The sequence below is a fragment of the Cannabis sativa genome, chromosome 3 (assembly GCF_029168945.1).
Source record: "Cannabis sativa cultivar Pink pepper isolate KNU-18-1 chromosome 3, ASM2916894v1, whole genome shotgun sequence".
Classification (NCBI taxonomy): domain Eukaryota; kingdom Viridiplantae; phylum Streptophyta; class Magnoliopsida; order Rosales; family Cannabaceae; genus Cannabis; species Cannabis sativa.
In genome coordinates this window covers 44,110,348-44,132,746 of record NC_083603.1, presented here as the reverse complement: position 1 = coordinate 44,132,746, position 22,399 = coordinate 44,110,348, and the positions used below count along the sequence as shown (strand labels likewise).

Genomic DNA, 22,399 nt, shown 5'->3' with positions numbered 1-22,399 from the left:
CCGCCTCTAATTGCTCCGCCAGCGTCAACCTTTGCAACCCAAAGTAACGGTCGGCTCTGTAAGTCCATTCGTCGGGATCGTCGCCTGAATACACAGGTAATTCTATCTTCCTTGCCCGAAACTCCGAACGCCTTCCTCCGTCTCCATCTCTCCCATTCGACCCAACCACTGCCGGCGATGGAGGTCTTTCATTTACAGATCGCCGACCGGAGCTCTGCGTCGGCATCTGGCTCTCTCGGAGTGCACAAAACTCATCGGCCATCCTCGCCTGGCCATTCAAGCACAATCGGATTTGTTCAGCAAGTCCCGTAACAGTTCGTTCCTGGGATTCCTTGGATTCTCCGAGAATCAACTTGATGTTATGAATGTCCTGCTTCACGCTATCCAACCGACTTCAATCCCTTCAACTTTTTTCTCCATCCTCGTCGACGACATTCACCAGATTCGGCCGGCTCTGATACCAAATGATGGGCACCTGTAGCAGTTCAAATAATAACCAGCACACACACAACAAAGTAACAGTAGGCACAGTAGTGAAATTCACAGTAGGAGCTATTATTGAATATCAAAACAGAGGAAATAAGCTTCCACACAAGGTAGAGAGCTATGGCAGCTCTCACCTGATGCAGAAGAGGTAGTTTTCTCTTACAAATTGCATAACTGAAAATCACAATCCTTTCCCATACAAAAGGTAGCTCACTGCTAAAGACAATTACCAAAATACCCCCTCCTAAGCCAATTTACCTTGCTTACCCCTTCTAGCATAAGTAAACTTAATAGGAGGCCTCACATTCGTATCAGAAAGCCCCCTGTTATGGTCTTAACTTCAACGGGGTTCATTAATTGAAAAATACTTAGAAAAAAAAGGATGTAAAAAAGCCTCCCACTCCTAAAAAGATTTCAAAACTTACAACAGAAAATAGAAGGGGATAGAGAAAAGACTTTCATATTGTATTATATGACAATTAGGAGACAGGGTTGGAGTGCCCCTCTCTCCCATGTCGCGACAGGAAAAATTTCCTTCCTCACTGAGGTGTAGAAATCCCGCCCAGGCATGGGCAGAGGGTATTTCTACATCAGTAGCACTAGCATCTGCATGAGCATGAACAATAACATGGACAAAAAGAGAAGGCTAGAGATTTCCCAGGTGAATAGAATACCATGCCATTATATTAAAATATTTGTAATTTTTGTTTTTGACAACAATATTCATAATAAACAAGCCCTACTTTGGGTTTAATGAGGCAAGGCCTAGTGGTGGTGGCTAAAGGCACTAATTTAATTTTTTATTTTTTGGAAAAAAAAGTTTGTTTCTTTTAATGTGAATTTCTAAATGTTCATCTGAGATGTCTCGATCAATGAGTTGAGAAAGAAAAAAAGAAAAAAAAAATCATGGGTTTAATAAAGTTGATCTTTTTCCAACCAAAAATAAAAAAAAAACAAAGTTGATCTTTCAATTCTACCCAATACCCATTTATCATAATCAGTGATGGATACTATTTTTCTTTATTTTGGTGTTTTGGGGGTGTGATTAAAGCTAGTCATGAATAAATCCTCATCATAAATTAAGTCACCTCTATTGATTTTTAATTATTAGATAAAGACATACCATATGATGCTTAAGGCAAAACCAAGAAATCATTGGTCCCATCTTTGTTTTGATTTGAAGGGGAATCTGGCTGTAAAGTCAATTTGTTATGACTCATTCAACTCACTTCAATCAAATCTATTTTCCTCTTCAATTATTACATTTAAAATTTGTCCTCACCATTTTACTTCCACCCATTTAACCCTTTTGTTTTAATGGAAAAGGTGTAGAAAAAAAAAATTGATGGACTCACCTATTTATTTACCAACACTTGTCATTCATAAAATTTAACAACTCACTTCTTTATCAAAAAAATTAGTGTTGAAAAGCAAAGTTTCAAAAGTGATCAAAGAAGACACTAAATGTTGCTTGAACTTATTTTTGATTTGGTGCACATTAAATTTGAAATAATTTTGATTCCTAACATAATTATGGAGAAGATTTGAGTTGCCTTAATATCAGGGATTTTGAATTAAGAAAAGTTGAAAAATAGATATTGGTAAAGTCCTTGTCACTCATGGCATGGGGTACCAATTACTAACTTTACACTAATGTGAGGGCACTACTTTATACATATATATAATGCCTTTCTGGTATTCAACTCATCATGGACAATGATATCATTCATCAATGCATAATTAATTATCATCATATCCTAATGATGCAAAGTATATATTATTAGCTTCTACAGTACCATTGTCTCTTTTATTTAATAGGAGTTTTAATAGATATTGCTTATAAAGTCTACAGCTTGCCCAATGAGTGTTTTTCTACTTTGAGCAATGGTAGTTACTAGGATCAATTGTTTTTCTCTTTCAAAAAGAAGAAGAAAGATCAATTGTTTTTACCACTAGGGAAATGTAAATTATTATTATTTGTCAACCTAAAAGCACAAATTTTGCATAATAAAACTTTTTCTATTAAAAAAAAATTAAATGAGAATAATTTGTTCTAAGGAAAAAAACAAACAATAACAATACGTATAAGGAGAATAAGACAAAAAACGAATATAAATTAGACTTCAAATATGACACGTAAGTGCTAATAAAACAGCATGAAAACATAGCACATAAAAAATCTGAATTTCCCTTGAAAAATTGTGAATTTAGGCTTTTTTTTAAGTGGTGAATTTAGCTTAATACCTTTTTTAATAGAAAAATAACCTCATTAAACAGTCAATGACAAATCTAGTAGAAAAAAAGAGTACCTAAAAATAAGTACCTATCAAATGTCTTTGTATGAGTATCCAATTGTTTATTCCATCAATACACATGCATCTTAGTAAATGACAATCACATTTTCCAAGGAAAATTTCAATTTTTGACCCTAATAATACAACCTATATCAAAATTTATACCCCTTTATAATTTGTACAAATTTAGTCCATTAATTACATGAACTTCCCATTTTACCCTTTTTTTAAAAAAATAAAATAAAAAACAAAAGCTAAAATCTGAAAGTGTATTTCTCTCTCTCTCTTCCCTCTTCCCTCTCTCTCGTGCACCACTCTCTCTACAGGAAAAAATTTGAAAAATTTATGAAAAACGAAGTGAAATCCGTCCACACGATATTATTTGCTGTTGCATGGTTGTTTTCTCGGTGGGTGTTGGTGGAAAACCGAAGCACAATACAACATCACTCAAGAATCTTACACCATTATAATGGGTAAGTTGCATTTTAAGCATTTTGTTTGACTTTATGTAGTTTAAAATTGTTATACGTGTGTTTATTGTTGGAGCTATTTGTTTTGGTACGAAAATTTGAGATACGCGGAGATCCGGTTTTCGATCGATTTACGGGTTTTCCAGTGTTATCGATGATATGTCGATGAAATGTCGATGGTTTGTCGATGATTATGGAGGAAAGGTCAGTGACGACCATTATCGACGTTATGTCGACATGATGTCGACATGTTATCGACATCATGCAACCAACTTTGGGATTAACTATTTGTCGACATTTTGTCGACATGTTTGTCGACGGAGAATGTCGACAACGAGCATTTTGTTGTTTTTGAGAAGTTATCGATATTTTGTCGACATCATGTCGACAAAATATCGATGCAATGGAAAAATACCGTAGATAAAACATAAACATAACATTGACAGAAAATAAACTTCATTAAAAATAACAAAAAAAAAACATAAAAAAAAACAGAAAATAAAAGTTCATAAAAATTAAAAAAAAAACATTAAATAAAACCCCTGAGCAAACCATAACATAAGAAATTATTTTTTTTAAATTCTTTGGCTTGTGGCGAGTGAACGCAATACTTGCATAATGTTCCGAGCTTCTTGGTTCTGGTTGAAGATGCCGAGTTTGCAACGACGGCATCCTTCGGGGAACCCCGGGTGGTGGAGCCGGCCATTCGCCGATTTTGCAAATTCTCTTTCAAGTTGCATGAACACGAACTCGTTCTTAGTTTCGCTCTCTTTCGAAAGCTCGAGCGGCATCAAAACTTTCGCATTGCGGGAGTAACCATGACATCATCCTCCCGCTTCGGCTCCTCGGGAGTTAGGATGGGGTATTTGCCGTTCTTTCTTGGGGCCATATTTGAAACTTAAGAGAATAAGAGAAAATTTTAAGAGTAAGAGATAGGTAGAATACAAGAGCACTTATGAATAAGATTTCCCTTTGCTTTTATAGAGCAGTAAAAATGTTGGGAATGTATGAAAATTTAATGGTCATTAAATGCGTAACTGTACAGGGAAAAACGCATGAAATGGCGTATTTATCGACAGAATGTCGATACTATGTCGACATCTTATCGACAACATGCCAATTTAGTGTCACTGCAACCACATTTGTCGACGACATGTCGACTTCATGTCGATATGTTGTCGATAGGACACGTGTCGACATGCAACGTTTCGATTGAGAAGGGTTGTTGGGAACGTATGTAAAATTTATTAACATTTAATGTGCAACCGTTTCTATTGTCGATATAATGTCGATGGTATGTCGATAGTATGTCGATGACGAGCATGGTTGTTTTTTTGTCGATTGTATGTCGATATTATGTCGACACAATGTCGACAATCGATGCTAATTTACTGGTATTGTGCTTCTCGACATTATGTACATTGATATCGATGGGATGTCGATGTTTATTTTTTGGTGTTTTTTCCTTTACTCACCTTGTTTTGGTTTGCATTGCAGGAGACAAAGTGTTCCTTGTTGTATCGTACGATGGTGTTTGGTTATGTGAGAATTATAATTGGATCTACAAAGCAAATAGCGGCTTGACGTTGATGTTACAACCGAGACAACCCTACAAGAAGCTGCGACAAATTTTATATGAAGAGTTGGAAGTTGATCCGTAGCGTATGATTTAAAGTTGGAGATTTGTTCCTTGTACATGAAGGGAAAAATGGTTGCGCCGAGGTTATTAAGAGAACGCCAAGGCGAGAACGTTTTTAGAGATGAGGGCAACAATGTCAAATACGAGTTTATGCCATTATTCGTGACCAAGGTGAGAAAAGTTGGGAATTCGGAGCCTACGCCGCCTACTAATCCTCTCCTCGGAGTGTGGTAGGGTCTTGCGTTCCGAAACGGATGTTGGGATTGGTGTGAATGAGGAGGTTCCGGCCAATTTAGAGGTGTTCCGAGCCAATTCGATGTTCGGAGCCAATGTAGGGCAAGAACGAAGCGACAGGATTTCATCAGTTTGAAGAGTTCGATACACCCTTCTACAATAACGATCCTATTGTAGATTTGAATATGGACGATGAACATGATTTGGCAGTCGATGAAGCCGTAGCGGGACCATCGTTGAGGTTAGAGTGTGTACCGAGTAACCAAGGTACACGGCAGAACGACAACCTCGTAGTGAAAATCGCACTACACCCGGAACTAGCGGTAGTCGACCGGGCGGGATTCGAAGAACATGCTCGTCATGCAACGTTCTCAACGTTCTCCTCTTTCGAAGTTTGTACCAAGTTCAAAGCTCCCATGTGGACAAAGGAAGATATAATGGAAAATCATGAGCTAACTACTTGTTTACAAAGTAAGGAAGCATGGGTGATAGAGCTTGGTAATTTTTATGAAAACAAGGAAGAGGCGAGACAAGTTGTGGGTAGGTTTGCCCTTAATAACAATTTCGAGTGGATGGTGAAGAAGTCATCCCCCGATGTGTTGTACGTTACATGCAAGGCTCCGGATTGTAAATGGAGATTGAGGGGAGGAAGAAGATGCATTCGACAACTTTGAGGTCCTTTGTATTTCACAATGAACACACATGTAACTTGAATGCGAGACGTTCGGATCAAGTCGAGCGGCACCATGGGTAGTTGGCCACCTTATTAAGGGAAGTACACCAGACGGAACTAAGTACAAGGCTAAAGACATACGAGAGGGACATGTTTGACAACTACGGTATCGGTATGAGTTATGTGAAGGCGTGGAGGTGCGGGGAGATGGGACTTACGTATGCTAGGGGTACGCCGAGTTTTCATACATGAAGCTTCCCGGTACTTGTACATCTTTGGAACGAAGAATCCAGTACCATTACCGACTTGTACTTAGAGGATGAGCGGTTCAATCTTGTTTATATCACTCGGTGCATGTAGAAGGGGCTTTTCTTTTTGTCGTCTTGTTTTGAGTATCGATGGCACCTTGAAGACGAAGTACGGCGGTATAATGTTAGTTGCCTGTGGCATACGATGCGAACAACCAATTGTTGCGGTTGCTTATGGTATCGTTGACGGTGAGAATAACGACTCTGGACGTATTTCTTACGGAAGTTGAGGGTAGCGATTGGCGTGGTTGAGAACTTAGTGTTTGTGTCGGATAGGCATCAAAGCATTGATCATCTTTGTTGAACTCGTTTTTCCGGCCGAATTAATCGTGCATGCTATCACCACATTGTTATGAACGTGAACGCCAAATTCAAGACGATGCTTTTCACAACCAAATATATAATGTTGCTTACGCAGGGTCGAAGACTGAATGCGATAGAGTTCGAGAAGCTTAGAAAGATGAATCGGCCATCGCCGCATATGTGGAGAGTATAGGGTTTGAGAAGTGGGCTCACCCTTATTGTTTGGGCGATAGATACAACATCATGACGAGCAACGCTGCGAAAGCTTCAATAGTGTCACAAGAGTTCGAAATATCCAATAACTACTTTGGTTGAATTTATCGAGGTTCACACTCCAATCGTGGTTCGCCGATCGCCTCGAAAATGCCGACAAATGTGCCACCCCTTTGGCCACGCTCTTCGAAAAAAACTTGGCAAAAATTCATGAAAATGCAAGGTACGGGCGCGTCCAACGAAATGGAGCCAATTTGTATAACGTTGGTAGGACCTGGGTGAAAGAGGTGGTGATGTGAATCTAGTTGAAAAAACATGCACTGCGCGGCGTGTTCACGTTATTGAAACTCCTTGCCTTCATGCATGTGCGCGGCATTGAAAACGAACACAAGTGTGTACACGCTTTGCTCACCTTATTATTCAAAAGAAACGTGGAGGACGATTTACGATGATACCATCAATCTCGGGTGACGAGGATGATTGAGTTCTCCGGAACACATCGAGAATATGAAAGTTGGGGCACTGTGGAAAAGAAGCTGTGAAGTCGTCCAAGAAAAAGCAACGCGGAAGAAGACGGGAGAAGCCGTTTCCGTGCGAGTGATAAAAGGTTACGTACCCACGAAGCCGTGCGGCGCGTGGTGCTCAGGGCCACAACGGAGCAACATGCAAAGCCGCATCCGAGGCGTCTTGTACGTATTCGTTGGGAAATTTGATATATTGTAATGACGCATATTTTGTCATAGTTATTTTTGTTGAGGTTGAATATTTTTCAAATATTTTAATTATTGTTAGGTTTAATAGTTATTTTTGTTGAATAATGTTGATATTTTATATTTGAAACCACGTAGAATTATCAAAATTTGAACGAAAAGAAAATCTATATATACATAACCGTAATGTTAATTACACAAAATATACAATGTCCCAATAATTAAAAATATAATCAGTAGACATTTTGGTAAAATAAATCGACACACCACCGTCGACGAAACATGGCTATCCGGTCGGCGTCACATCGGTCAATCCACGTTGCATCATGAGATGCTCCACATACTCAATGGAATACACGCCACAATCACCACTAAATGCAAAATAAAATGTAAAGTCGATCTAACGTAAAACATATTTTAATACTATAGTACTTTTTTATCGCTATGTGCACAGTTTGCCGACTTCGGAACTAAGTCGTGAGTGGCTCGACTCGCGTGCATTTTTGGAAGCACCGCGATGTCACCGTTAGCTAACGCCATGATGCGGTTGTTATGTGGAAATTCCCCGGTTGCAAGGATTAGCGAGGGCGGCGGTTCGACCAAACCTTCAAGATGGGTTCCATGGCGGTCCAAATGACGGACGCGGAATCACGGTCGTAGACATTAATTTTCCACGGCTACATGTCCACTTCAGCGTGACCCGGTGTCTTGCCGTGGGGAAGGTGCGAACGAAGTAAATAAACTCGTTACCCCTCCATCTCTCAAAGACTTGGGACCGTAATTACGGAGAACAACGAAACAATTAACAAACCATAATAATCTTCCCAAACAATTAACATTTAAAATCTTACTAAAACAATACCTTATGAAACCACGTGCGGTAGTCCGGGATATATTCCTCCCATTTAAAGTTTTTCCTCGGACCCCTGTGGCTCGTCCATGCCTTTCTTGATCATGGCGGTCACGAATGTGGAGAGAATGATACCACCACAGAAATGTCGGTGGATAGTCGGTGCGTCGCCTCCTCAAACATATGCATTGCCGCATCATATCTTGCATATAAACGGAAATATCGATTACACGAAAAATATATTAATTGCACATAAAGTTGTAAAGTGAAGTAATATTATAAAATACTTTACTTACGTCATTCCGTAAGCCATTCCTTTGGTGTGAGCATTATCCAAAAGAATCTGGGCCAGTAATCACCACTTCTCGAATCCGAAGTCGGTGGTTCGGAATGAGTCCAACACACCACTTTCGGAAAGTGGTTAACAATTTCTCGTCCGGTGGCTCCGGGGATCAAAAGTCGAAGATGGCCTATGTCTCCTCTTCATCTCCCGTATAGTCACCGAACCATACGGGAGGCTTTCTCTTCCTCTTCCGACTCTTAACCTTGCAGTTGTGCCTCTATGGACGAATCTCACCCTGCGACTCGGTGTCATGTACATGGATAAGAGGTTGTGCCTCGATCGGAGTCGGCATTTGGAGCTCCCTCATAAGGATCGTAATCGTCGGGGAAGACCTCATCCTCTTCTACGGGGTGAAGCGGTGGTGGTGGGGTAGATGGATCTGCCGGGGGCCTCGGTCTTGAAGGCCGTCGTTGGCGGACGATTCAACATGGCCAATATGTGTACGAGCTCGCTCCATAATTACGTTCGACCACCCTTCGGCTACCATGGTGGTCTCGTATGCCTTCTTGACTCGGCCAGCGGCATACGGACACGAGTGTCGGCCTCGATCCTATCCAACCGAGCCACTAAATCGGTGTACTCGGCACCCGAACGCCTCGATGAAGATGGTGCACCTGGGCCGAGGTTACGAACCGATGGCACGAAAAAATATATATCAAAAAAATACGGTAAGCATACGATAATTCCACAATGTAACAAATATCACAAAACAAAAATAATAAAAAATGAAGACATAAAAAAAAGTTCCAAAAATTGGTACTGAGTGTCTCTTTCCCGAGTGTACGGGACTGAGTCTACGGTACTGACTACTGCCTCACGGCCTCTGTGTCATCCACAAGCATCAACCGGTGTTCTCCACACCATCGTAAGAAATTGTCCTCACAAATGCCTCCTCCTCGTCCGTGGAAGGAGCCCCTTCACCACTTCCGCATTTACGTTTATGGTTTAACAAATATCAAAATAAAACCATTTAGCATTTATTACAAGCATTTATGTTAAATAATTATTCGGAACATAAGTGAAAATCATGCCGTCTAGAAAATAATGCGGCCGACGTCTTTCTTCCCAATATCGCCTTTGCTCGTCCAATAAGGCATCACGGGAACCGAATCCCGTGGTTCGTGCCATACCTCTTGCCAACCTCACGAAATGGCCTCGTACGCCCAATATTGAACTGCGGGTGCGAAGCCATGCCGTGTATTTGCACTCGCGAACATCCGAACTCGGCTTCTTCTCGTAGTTGGCCTTCGTTTCAACATGTCTTTACGAAGCGAGTGCATGAGTCGGCGAATGAGTGCTTCCCCAAAGGAATCCGGAAGAAGAACTCGAGGTCTTCCACATATCTAATGATGTGAGGCGTGATCGGCGCGTTGGCCTCGCGGCCCCGGAAGCACGACTCCACAAACAAGCACAAGCCGAGGGCTTGTACAAGTCTTCGGGTTCGCGGTTGTGAGCGAAGTTGGAGTGCTCTGTCTTCACACTATCGAGCCGGTTGAAATATTTGTTGATCGGTCGGTCGACCCCCGAGCGCGCGACTGCGCAGCCTTCTCCTCTTACAGTGGCCCCAGGAGAAGTCCAAACCGTAATGAGTGCAAACTCCAAGACCCCGAATCGGACCTCCTTCCGACCAACATAAAACCTCATCCTCGACTCCTCCCGAGCATCCACTTTCATTTTGTGGAGCATCAGTGAAATAACAGAGGAGAATGTCGGTGGTACGGCATTCCGGAAGCTCCGAAACGGCTTTCCTTCGTCGTGTTGTTAAGGTTGAACTCCTCAAAGCCGAGCTTTAATTTTGGCAAAAATTCCGGTGCCCTATATGTGACGCGGCCGTGAAATGCTCGGGTCTTTGGAATAATGAGTGCAGGAGCCATACGAAAAAACAAAAACCAAACAAATTTAAATGTCAAAAAAGTTAAGAAATGTCGACATAACATCGACATCATGTCGACATTCTGTCGACATTAACAAACATTCATAACTGGTCGATAAACAGTCGACATACAATCGACATTCTATCGACATTACCATAAGAGCATTGACAAACTACCAACATCGACAAGTTATCGACATACAGTCGACAAATCGTCGACATTTTACCAACAAAATGAGCGGGACTTATAATCGACAAACCGTCGACATACGATTGACAAATTGTCGACATCACAACGATAAACTTGCAAAAGAATGAACCGCAACTTATTATCGACAAAACTATCGACATACGGTCGACAAATTGTCGACATTCTAGTAAGCAAAACTACACAACATCAAAACAATGGTAAAACCATCGACAAGTAGTCGACATTACGTCGATAACCTGTCGACAACAATGTTCAAGCACCAGATACCTACACATATCGACATCCTATCGACATCCTATCGACATTTCATCGACAAATAAGTAAAAACACAGAAAACACCATTGAAACATATCCAACACATACAACATGCAACTATTGACATCTAAATTCGCATATACAATCTAAAACACACAAAATCTGAAGCACATACACAAATTCGCATTGAAATTTCTAAAATTTAAACAGAAAAAAACTTACCTTTTCGTGGTTCAATGGTTCACTTCAGTGAAGTTCAGTGCTTCGTCGTCGTCGTGGTCCTGGATCGTCCTCGTCGTGGTTCGTGAGGGGTTGTGGGTTCGTGCTCGTGAGGAGAACAGAGAGAGAGAGAGAGAGAGGGGAAGTCTGGTTTGTGGGTTCGTGAGTGTGGGAGCGGGTTGTGGGTTCGTGAGGGCTTGTGGGTTGTGGTTCGTGCTCGTGAGGAAAACAGAGAGAATGAGAGAGAGAGGGAACGTCTGAGAGAGGGAAATGTGGGGGGGGGTTCGTGATCGTGAAGAGCGAGAGAGAGAGGGAGCGTCAGAAAGAGAGAGGGAACGTCTGAGAGAGGGAATTTTTAATTTAGGGGGTATTTTAGGAAACTTTTAAAATTATAGGAATAAATTTGTACAAATTATAAAGGGGTATAAATTTTGATATAGGTTGTATTATTAGGGTCAAAAATTGAAATTTCCCTTTTCCAAAGGATCACTTTCTCATTACCCTAAAAAATTTGTTAATCTTAAACAACTAAAAGATTATGATGCTTAATAGCAAATGTTATATTATTATTGATACAATTAAATATTAAGTTTCAAATAATTTAATTTAATACATAATACTATTGACATTACTTAAAAATGGCACTTTGTGATTAGTTACTGATACTTTATAAAAATTATTAGGCACTAGTGATGAAAAAGTTATTTTTTCTAAGTTATACGATACTAAATATTTAATTATACTAATAATAATATGACATCAAAAAAAATATTAAATACCAATAATATATTTTAGTATTTTTTTTTTAAATTATATGAAATTTAATTCTTAATTATACTAATGGTTATAGAGTAGAACCTCTATTTAAGAATACTCTATTCAAGAATAACCTCTAATTTGTTATAAAAAAATCAAGTCCCGATTTGGGTCAGTTATAAATAAGAATAACCTCTAAATTGTAATTAGTTATACATTTTTTAAGTCCCGTATTAACAAAGTATATCTCTATATAAGAATAATTACATCTTAATAAAATATGTACATGTATTTTGTAAATTTATTTATGTAAAATTAATAATTTTATTTTAAATTATAATATATGTATGAAATTATATTTACTCTAAAATATTTTTATTATGATATAGTATTAATGATTATTTATTGTTATTATTGTTACATTGATATTTTTTGGTTTTTTTAATTTTTTTTTTCTAGTGTAACTCTATTTAGTTATAACCTCCCAATTAGAATATAATTTACTTGGTCCCAAGTGTATTCTTAGATAGAGGTTTTACTATATTACATTTTGAAAGGTTAGCATTTTCTCATTTAAAAATACCAAACAAATGACATGTTATAATGTATATTGTATTTGTATTGAATACACCAACTATGAAAACCATTGGAAACGGATCCATGACCTCTCTTCTTCTCTCTATCCCAAGAAACAGAAGTATAGACAGTGTCAGTAGTATTATTGTCTCCATATTCATGATCTCTTTGCCCAATTTGATATTTCCCACACATGCTACTGTGGTAGCCAGCACATTTTGATTTGTTTGATACTATTGTTTAGAGAAAGACATTGTGAACTTATCCTATTATGATCATTATTTCTCAAACTAAAAAAAATAAAAAAAAAAAGCAACAACAACAAATGAAAAAGACAGTAAGACAGTCATTCATGCTTCAACTAGCCACTAAAGAAAGAAAGTTATCTTTTTCATTTTCTTCTTTTTGTTTTTGAACCAAAACAAATGTTATAATATCATTTTCTTGTTGACATCTTAATTGAGTTCTCTCTAGATTTTTTCTTTGCTCAAAAGACTGAAGAGTATTCAAAGTAGACTCCTCTCTCTCTCTCGGTCTCTCTCTTCCTATCTTCTCTTCTGAAGAGCAAAAGTCTAAGCCATTAATGCTTCACTGGCTTCAAAAAAGCACCATGTGAGAGCACTAAATGCAATACTGCATTAAATCCAGGTACCCCACTTATCATCTTCAACTACTACTAAACAAAATCTTTGGAACTTACCTTCTTCCTTGTGGGTTTTGTCTCTGTTACTTAAATCAAATGTGACATGTGCTTTGTAAGCTCTGTGAAAGAGTAAAAAAGTCTCTGCCTTTATTCTGAGTAAATTGCTGGAAAAGCTTGGTTTTTGAGCTTGTGGGGTAAAACTGGTCGTTCTTACTCTGCTGCTTTTTTTCTAAAACGAAGAAGATTCAATCATTGAGCCTGAACTTGCCACCATATTCCTGAAGAGTTTGTCAATATTCCACTGATATTATATTGGTCTCGTTTGCGTTTCCATTAAATGACAGGTCTTTATTGAGTTCTTGGGTCATAACAAGAAAAAGTGAGATCCTTTAATGGGGTGTAGTAATATGCTCTTGATTTTCTTATTTATCTGGAGTTTTTCTTTTCTGGGTACTTACCAACTTCAGTCCTCTCAAACCCAAGTTCTTCTACAGCTAAGAAAGCATTTGGAGTACCCAACAGAGTTAGAAATTTGGCAAGATCATAGCAGAGATTATTGCTTCATTTCTTCAAGTACACAAGTTAACCTCACATGTCAGGACAATGTTGTCACTGAGCTCAGAATTATTGGAGATAAGTCAATTAAGGTGAGTGATTTTAATGGCTTTGCTATTCCAAATCAAACTTTGTCAGAGAGATTTTCAATTGATTCTTTCTTTACCACACTGGCAAGGCTTAATAATCTGAGAGTTCTTAGCCTTGTGTCTTTGGGCATCTGGGGTCCAATTCCAGACAAAATTCATAGACTCTATTCCCTTGAATATCTAGACTTGAGTTCAAATTTTTTCTTTGGTTCAATTCCACCTAAAATCTCAGAAATGGTGAAGCTTCAAACTCTTATAATGGACAACAATTTCTTGAATGGAACTGTTCCAAGTTGGTTTGATTCATTAATTGATCTGAGTATTTTAAGCTTGAGCAACAACAAATTGACAGGTCCAATTCCATCTTCAATTCAGAAAATAACCACTCTCACCAATCTTACTATAGCTAACAATGATATATCAGGGAAATTACCAGATCTTAGTGCCTTAAGAAGCCTTTATGTGCTAGATTTGAGTGGGAACAAAATTACCTCATCACTATCTCCAATGCCAAAAGGGTTGGTCATGCTGTTTCTTTTCAACAACTCATTCTCAGGTGAGATTCCACAGCAATATGGCCAATTACAAGGCCTTCAAAACCTTGACTTATCATCCAATTATCTAACAGGCATGCCTCCAGCTAAACTTTTCTCTTTGCCTAATATCAGTTACTTGGATTTAGCATCAAACATGCTAAGAGGTTCACTTTCGAACCATCTAAGTTGTGGGAGTAAGCTAGAGTTCGTAGATATATCGAATAACAAGTTCACAGGTGGATTGCCTACTTGTTTAAGCTCTAAATCAGATAAAAGACTTGTTGAGTTTGATGGGAATTGTCTATCAATAGATATGCAGAATCAGCATGAACAATCACATTGTGAAGAAGTGAAAAACCAGAAGAGTAATAAACAATCTCGAGGCAATACAGCAATTCTAGTTGGTGTTATTATGGGAATAGTTGTGCTTTCTGTGCTTTTGATTATAGGTTTGCTTATTTTGTTAAAACATTTCTGTCATCGAGGAATGTCTGAACAACACTTACTGCACAAAGCTGTACAAGATAGCTCGGTTTCAGGATACTCCTTCGAGCTTTCGACAAATGCAAGTAGGTTGTCCAATAACAAAATTGTAACACAGATTCAACAAGGATGATGATCAACCAATAATGATGCCAATCTTTTTTGTCTTACAGGTTTTATTTCTCAAGCTGCAAATTTAGCCAGACAAGGTCACCAAGTATGTCAGTCCTTTTCCTTAGAAGAGTTAATAGAAGCTACTAACAACTTTGACAACTCTTCCTTTTTGGGAGAAGGATCTTATGGGCAGGTAATGCTCTCATATAGGATGTATGATATGAAAAACATTGATATCCCCAAGGATCTTTAGTTAATAGTTCTTTTTTCATGCAGCTATACAAAGGAAGGCTAATGAATGGGGCAGAAGTTGCTATAAGGTGCCTGCAATTATCAAAGAAATTTTCGATTCGAAATGTAAGACTCAGGTTGGATCTTCTTTATAAGCTGCAGCACCCACATTTGGTACGCCATTTAGGCCACTGTCTAGATAGTGGTGGCCAAGGAGATTACAATCTGAACAAGGTCTACCTTGTATCTGAATTTGTACCAAATGGGACTTTTCGTGACCATCTTTCTGGTTAGTTCCAAAGTTTTTTGTAAGAAATGTTATTTCTTTTGTATCTGATATTCATTCTCATTTTAAAATGTACAAGCATTGTAAACTACTGTTGTTTTCTCTGACAATATAACTGATAATGTGTAGAGAACAACCTGAGAGAAGTGCTCAACTGGCCACAAAGACTGACAATACTAATTGGTGTTGCCAAAGCCGTACACTTCCTTCATACTGGAATCATACCTGGTTTCTTCAACAACAGACTGAAGTCAGATAACATCTTGCTCGACCAGCATCAAATGGCGAAATTGAGTGATTATGGAATGTCAATAATCTCAGAAGGAACTGAAAATTTTGTGGTAAGGTTCTTCATATCAATTGATTAGTTCTTTTATCTAGCATAATTATTTCGCTCATTCTTTGGTTTTAACTTCTATTTCCTTAATTTGTAGGCAAAAGGAGACAATTATAAATCATGGTAAGGATTTTCTCTCATGTAAACCAGTTTATTCACTCAAATGTTTATTCTCATGTATTGATTGTTTATTCACTTGAGGAAAACTTTGTATAAACTCTCAACTATCTAAACTAGATGGAGTTTTGTATGTAACCAATTTTCGGTTTAACATTTAACAATGGGAAATCTTAATTTTCAGGCAAATGACAAGTTTAGAAGATGATGCATACAGCTTTGGCTATATAATATTAGAAGCAGTAGTTGGGCCTTCCCAATCTGCTAGCAGAGAGGCATTTCTGCTCAAAGAAATGGTATGTGCTTCAAGAGTAACATAATCTGATTCTGATCATATTTGTGCAATAAACACTGATATATCAATGCATATTTGTCTAGACAACTCTGCAGAGCCAAGATGGGCGGAAGCGAATAGTTGAACCAATTGTTCTAGCTACAAGCTCACAAGAGTCACTGTCGATTGTGATCTCCATAATGCAGAAATGCATATCTCCAGATGCAAGTCGTCCATCTTTTGAAGACATACTTTGGAATTTGCAGTATGCAACTCAAGTACAAGCAACAGCAGATAGTGAACAAAAATAAAGAGGTACTCCATGAAACCACAAGATTTGACATGCTTGAAGTAGAAGGACATGTGAAATGAGGAGGTTCAATCTAGGCAGTTCTTATAAGAACAAATAATATGATTCATTTTTTCTTGTTTTAATTATAACATAGATCTCTGTCTCCTTGTATTCTTCAACAAGAAGTCACTGCAGGGTAAGACCATACTATTTGAATATACATCAATTTGTAAATTAAAGAGAAATATCAATCAACAAGTCTTTATGATTTTCCTGTAAGGTTGTGGATTGTTTTTGTTTTTGTTTTTGCATTTTTCCTTTTTTGAGAAAAATGACCTTACTAAAACTTCTAGAGTAAACCCAATAGATAAAGCTTAAGAAAGAAAGAGTACCAAGAGATATCATTAATTAAATAATGTTTTCAATCAAGACCACTAGACAACCAAATATGGTATTTATCTAAAGTAAAAGCAAGCTTAACCAAAATATGAGCTGCACTATTAGTGAGTCTAGAAACATAAACAAAAGAAATAATAATAAACTTACTACAACAATCCATAATATCTCTAATAATACATCTCAAATCTCAATATTTGCATTTAATTCATTAAAACAATTGAGTTTTCCATACCATACAAAATGCAAGTGCAATCACCTATCCAGATTTGGAAGTCTCAAATCTTAATTAGTATTTTCTTTTAAGCTAATTAGTATTTTCGCTGACATGTACCAAATCGTGTCCTGAACTTTTAAGGTCATTGAAAATACTCCTGAACTATTGGGATTGTTGGATTTAAGGACTTTTGTCTAATTTTATTCAATTTTACTACTTCAATGATTGTTTATGTACTAAACCATATTCCTTAGACATGTACTAAATTATGTCCCCTGAACTTTCATTCAGGGTCATTTTCAATGACCTTAAAAGTTAGGGGCAAAAATCCTAATTACCCTTTCTTTTATAATATTATTGAAATGGGACAATTCAAAATTATTATAATACAAACTAGAATTCCCCTACAGAAGTCATATTTGTTAACAATATTTATATAATTAACAAAAATTACACTAATAATTTATCGATTACATTGATGAACATAAATACAAGAAATAAATCTTCATCACATCACCTATAATTTCTTCCATCTACACTGTTTTATATTATATTTACATGTGAATAATATTTGTAAGTCCTAAGTAGGAGTGAGAAAATTTCCATAGTGTTGAGTGTGACCATACTGAAAGTGAAAGAGAAAACCAGAAAACGCCATTCCAAGAACAATTCCACAGGCCAAAGCCCCTGAGAATGAGATCCCACCAATAATACTATTCCCTCTTCTTCCAATTTTGATCACATCATCATCGTCGTCGTTTTCACTCTCCCCACTCAAACAATCGAGATTTTCCACCGCCTTAAACGACATCGTTTCGTGACGATCGGTCAAACTCCCTCCGTCAAATTTCACCATCATTAACTTATTATTGCTATTATCATTTTCACTTTGCAAGTTTTTTTGGGCCTCTCCGTTGTCGTTTAAGCAAGAACAATCAGAGTCTCGATAAGAGGCTTCGAGATGTTTAATTTTGTGAGACATTTCGATCAAGTGGTCTGGTTCTGTGGGTTCGTGATGAAGAGTCAGTTCGGCCCTTAAGAGAGTTTTGAAGAAAGCCAATCTCTGTTCGAAATCGACGATGTCGGAGGGATTATGATGATGGTGGTGGTGGTGATCTTCCGATGAATTAGAAGCAAGTACTTGGCTGAGTTGGGATTCTAATTCTCGGAAAATCTTCTGTAAAAGTTTGTGATCATGTGCCATTTTTGTTTTGTATTTTTGAAGAAATGATTTGAAAAATTAGAAAAGGAGTGAGTGGCGGTTATATAGTACTGGAGAATAACGGAGAATAACGGTTGCACCTCTTCCCAAGTTTCTTCTTTTTTTTTTACTTACTAAATTGAAGTTTTTACTTCTCAATTTAATTTATTTGAATATTATTTTCAGGGTGTTAAACTTTTGGGCTTTTTGATTTTTACACTTTAAAACAATTATTTTTTATATTTTTACAAAATTCTATACAGAAACCCCTATTGCAACTAGCGCTGCAACCTAAATTGCAACAAAAAATCGTATAGAAATCCCTATTGTAACTAGCGCTGTAACCACTTCAGAAACTCAAACCATAAATTTGAAAAAAAAAATTAAAAAACAGTATATGGAATAATTCCCCTATTTTACAGAATATCTTAAATAATTATAACGTATATGACCATAAAAAAAAATTGACTAAAAAAATATTTCAAATAACAAAACAAATAAGTGTGGCACGGGGGAGGACTCGTCGAAGTCCACGTTCAGGAATAACTGAGCCTTTGATTTCTCCATTAACAAGGAATGAGAATGAAGTTGTATGCAAACAAGTCATAATGAGGGAAATCCATCGAATATTAAAACCCATCTTGCCCATTACCGCAGCCAAGTAAGACCATTCCACCCGATCAAAGGCTTTACTCATGTCTAGTTTTAAAGCAGCATATCCCTTTGTTCCTCGCTTTCGATTCTTCAAACTATGAACCATCTCAAAGGCCACCAAAACATTATCAGTAATTAGTCTGTTTGGAAGGAAAGCACTCTGAGTCTCTGAAATAACATGTGGAAGAACATGTTTTAAACGCAAAGCCAAAACCTTGGAGATCAGTTTATACACAACATTACAAAGACTTATAGGTCGAAAGTCCTTCATTGTTTTTGGCTTCTTGATCTTTGGTATGAGAGTAATAAGAGTTTTATTCAATGCAGCAGGGTTGCCTCCACAATTTAAAACATTTAGAACAACTCGCGTGACCAAAGGACCAACTGTTTCCCAGTTATGGTGATAAAACATTGCTGAAAAACCATCAATACCAGGACTTTTATCCGCCCCCATAGAGTTTAATGCAGTAGTAACATCTTCAGGAGTAAACTCATGAAGAAGAAAGTCATTGTGTTCCTCAGTAATGGTGGTTGGAATTGTTGAAAGAACATGCGATAGAGCCCAATGATCTTCATCCGAAGCTTTGAAAAGAGTATTAAAATACTGTGTTATAACCGTAGCAATATCATCCTTGGAAGAGACATAATTGCCATGTTCATCAAGTAATTTAACAATACGGTTATTTGATTTTCGAGATGAAGCTTTGGCATGGAAGAATTTTGTATTACGATCACCCGATTTGAGCCATTCCACCCGTGATCGCCGTCACAAGATGTTTTCATCGTCAAAAGTTTATCCAAGATTGCTCAATGATTGCACACGTCGTGGAGAAAGTGAATCCGGTGCAACATGCTTATCGAGTCATTAACTCTCGTATCAGGCTCTTTTAATGCGGTTCATTTCATATGACCAAACTTGCCATTGTGCCACCGTTGTAAGTTAGTTGAACAAGCATTAAGACTGTCAGCCAATTGTTGAAAAATATCACCATGAAGAGCAGAATTTGTATTCCAATTTGCTGATATAATGTCCGAACATTCTGCATCATTTAGCCAAAGTCTTTCAAACCGAAATCTTGAACGTCTTCTATCATTTTCCAACTGATCAGAAAAATTTAAAACCACACTGATTGCCCTATGGTCAGAACCATAGTAGTCAAGATGCGTTACAGTAGGCAAAGAATGAGAATCCATCCAAACATTGTTAACCAAACACCAATCCAATCTCTCCTTTAGAGCAGTAGGATTCTTTTTACTTCTAGTCCAAGTGAAATCATCACCTAAGTAAGGCAATTCATTCAACCAACATTGGTCTAAAGTTGTTCGAAAAGCAGCCATATGATTATCTTGTCTCAAGGGACCCCCATTTTTGTGCATGTGGGAGAAAATTTCATTAAGATCCCCTAAAACCATCCAAGGATCAAGTGGAGACACATCATGTAATCGCTTAAGAAGAGTCCATGTGTGCTTTTTATTTTCAGTTTCAGGGAAGCCATAAACCAAAGATAAATGCCAACGTGGTCCATCAGTACTCATCAAGTAACAGTCAAAATAATTAACATTCATTGATAGAAGAGTTACATGAACAACATCTTTCCATAACAACATGATTCCACCCTTTAAACCAGTCCTAGGGACCTCTAAACCATTACTAAAATTTAAAGACTGTTTAAAACGAGAAAGAGAATTAACCGAAATTTTAGTTTCCATAAGAAACAATACATGAGGAGCTTGCTCTTTAACCAGCAAGCGAAGACGACGGAATGCACTTGGATTCCCCAAACCACGTGCATTCCAACTGATTATTTTCATGGCGAACCGCGGGATTGCTGAGCAATCACCGCTGGCTTGTCTTGAACATCAGCAGAATCTGAAGTGGTAGAAACGGACTGATGCAGAGTGATTTCATCTGACAAAGAAGAAGTCACTTCAGTTTGGTGAGCGCGGCACCTTTTAAGTGTTTGCCTCATGGAGTTAGTATCAAATTGCCTCTTGAAAGTACGATTCGGATGAGAATTCTCTTGGCCTTGAGATGTTGTTCTCATAGTATGCAAAGCACAGAGCGCAGTGCATTAATCGCCCAGGGCATAACAAAGGTTAAGATTAGGTGGGGAAAAGGAAGGGGTCGTGTCTTGCCAAATGGACGGGTTAGGCATTGGTGGGTATGTTGCAAACACACTAGGTGAATAAGTTGATTGTCCAACTGGTTTATGTTCCACATCTGGCGTGTACACATCAAGTCGTATAGAGGAAGTTGGGTTACTGCTAGATGGAAGAATTGCTTTTCCTTTATTTTTGATGATAGGATCGGTAATGGCTGAGGTATTGGTGGATGAGATATCTGTGGCTTTGTTAAAGGAAAAATTGTTAAGGGAAGGAGGAGTGAAAATGGACATTGGTATAGATTGAGAAGTTTGTGGTTTAGACAACCGATATTAAAACCAAACTTCAGGAACAATATGAGACTTAAACCGGTGGTATTATCGAGGCTTAGTGTTTGATGACCGAATAAAAGGATGTGATCTGGCTTTGGGGATTGATCAAGAGTAGTAGAAGGTCACTAAAGTATTTCTTGCCAATCGAGTGAGTAAAGGCCAAGCATTACCCTTTGGAAAATCCGTTCGGTAACGATCATAGGAATTAGTTGGTAATCTTGATCCTTTTAGTTCAGGCCCGTATGGTAGATCAGGTTCCACTCCTTGGTCCAACTTCTCAAGAAACACATTACACTTTTGATATAGATGCCCAATCAAACCACATTCCATACAATAGTTAGGTAACCGTTCATAACGAAACTCCACCCAAAACTCGTCCTTGATCTTAGGAAGTGTAATCATCCGACCACGCAGCAGTGGTTTGGTAATATCCATTTTAACCCGGAACCTTAAAAAAGGCCCCCAACCTTCATTCAAAGAATCATCATGGACAGCCAGGAATTCACCCAAGATGGAAGCCAATGATTTAGCCAATGAGCGAGACTTACTTAGAAAAGGAAGTCGATAGGCTTGGACCCAAAAAGGAGAGAAAATCATAATGTCTGGAGTAATAGTAAGATATAATGATGGATCAAGAAGGATAATGTGGTTATTTTGGAAGTGCCACGGCTCTTTTTCTAAAGCTCTGATTCGATCTCCCTCACAGCCGAAACACAATAAGAACAAATCAGAATGATGTTCTTTGATATTAACCTTAAACCTTCCATCCCAATGCTCAGCCATCTGTCGTTGGAAAGTAGATAACCAGACTTTCCTTGTTGTAAGTACACGGGCAATCAAAATAAATTCCTCTGGAGTTTCAATATCAGTGCCATCTTCAGTAATGGCAAAAACGGTGCTTTCATTATCAGATAAAGTCATAGTGGACTTCATTTTGTTCAAAAGAGGATTCATTGGTAGATATAAACAAGAAATAGACACAGAATTATACAATAGAGATCAGGAATTCAAGGGTAGTGGGGGATCGAGATGAACATGGGGAGTTGGAAATTCAAATTAACCATGAAAATAACTGAAAAACTGCCACAGAGCATGAACATGGGCAGTACGCTCTTTTTAACTTATG

At 37.9% G+C, this 22,399-nt stretch overlaps 1 protein-coding gene across 1 annotated transcript; it reads left to right on the top strand.

Annotated features, from left to right (window-relative positions):
- Window positions 1-12,732: 12,732 nt before the first annotated feature.
- Window positions 12,733-16,649, top strand: LOC115709740 (probable inactive leucine-rich repeat receptor-like protein kinase At3g03770). Its single transcript, XM_030637925.2, has 7 exons — window positions 12,733-14,805; window positions 14,893-15,026; window positions 15,110-15,353; window positions 15,480-15,691; window positions 15,785-15,810; window positions 15,989-16,100; window positions 16,183-16,649. Exons 1-7 carry the CDS (start codon window positions 13,449-13,451, stop codon window positions 16,387-16,389), a joined length of 2,292 nt encoding a protein of 763 aa, XP_030493785.2. The 5' UTR covers window positions 12,733-13,448; the 3' UTR covers window positions 16,390-16,649.
- The last annotated feature ends 5,750 nt before the right edge of the window (window positions 16,650-22,399 follow it).

What these genes read in the sequence shown, in the direction of transcription:
- LOC115709740 (XM_030637925.2), top strand. Translation starts at nt 13,449, where the DNA reads ATGGGGTGTAGTAATATGCTCTTGATTTTCTTATTTATCTGGAGTTTT. An exon ending in CGAGCTTTCGACAAATGCAA is followed by an intron (nt 14,806 to 14,892) that starts GTAGGTTGTCCA and finishes TTTGTCTTACAG; the next exon opens with GTTTTATTTCTCAAGCTGCA. An exon ending in CATTTCTGCTCAAAGAAATG is followed by an intron (nt 16,101 to 16,182) that starts GTATGTGCTTCA and finishes ATATTTGTCTAG; the next exon opens with ACAACTCTGCAGAGCCAAGA.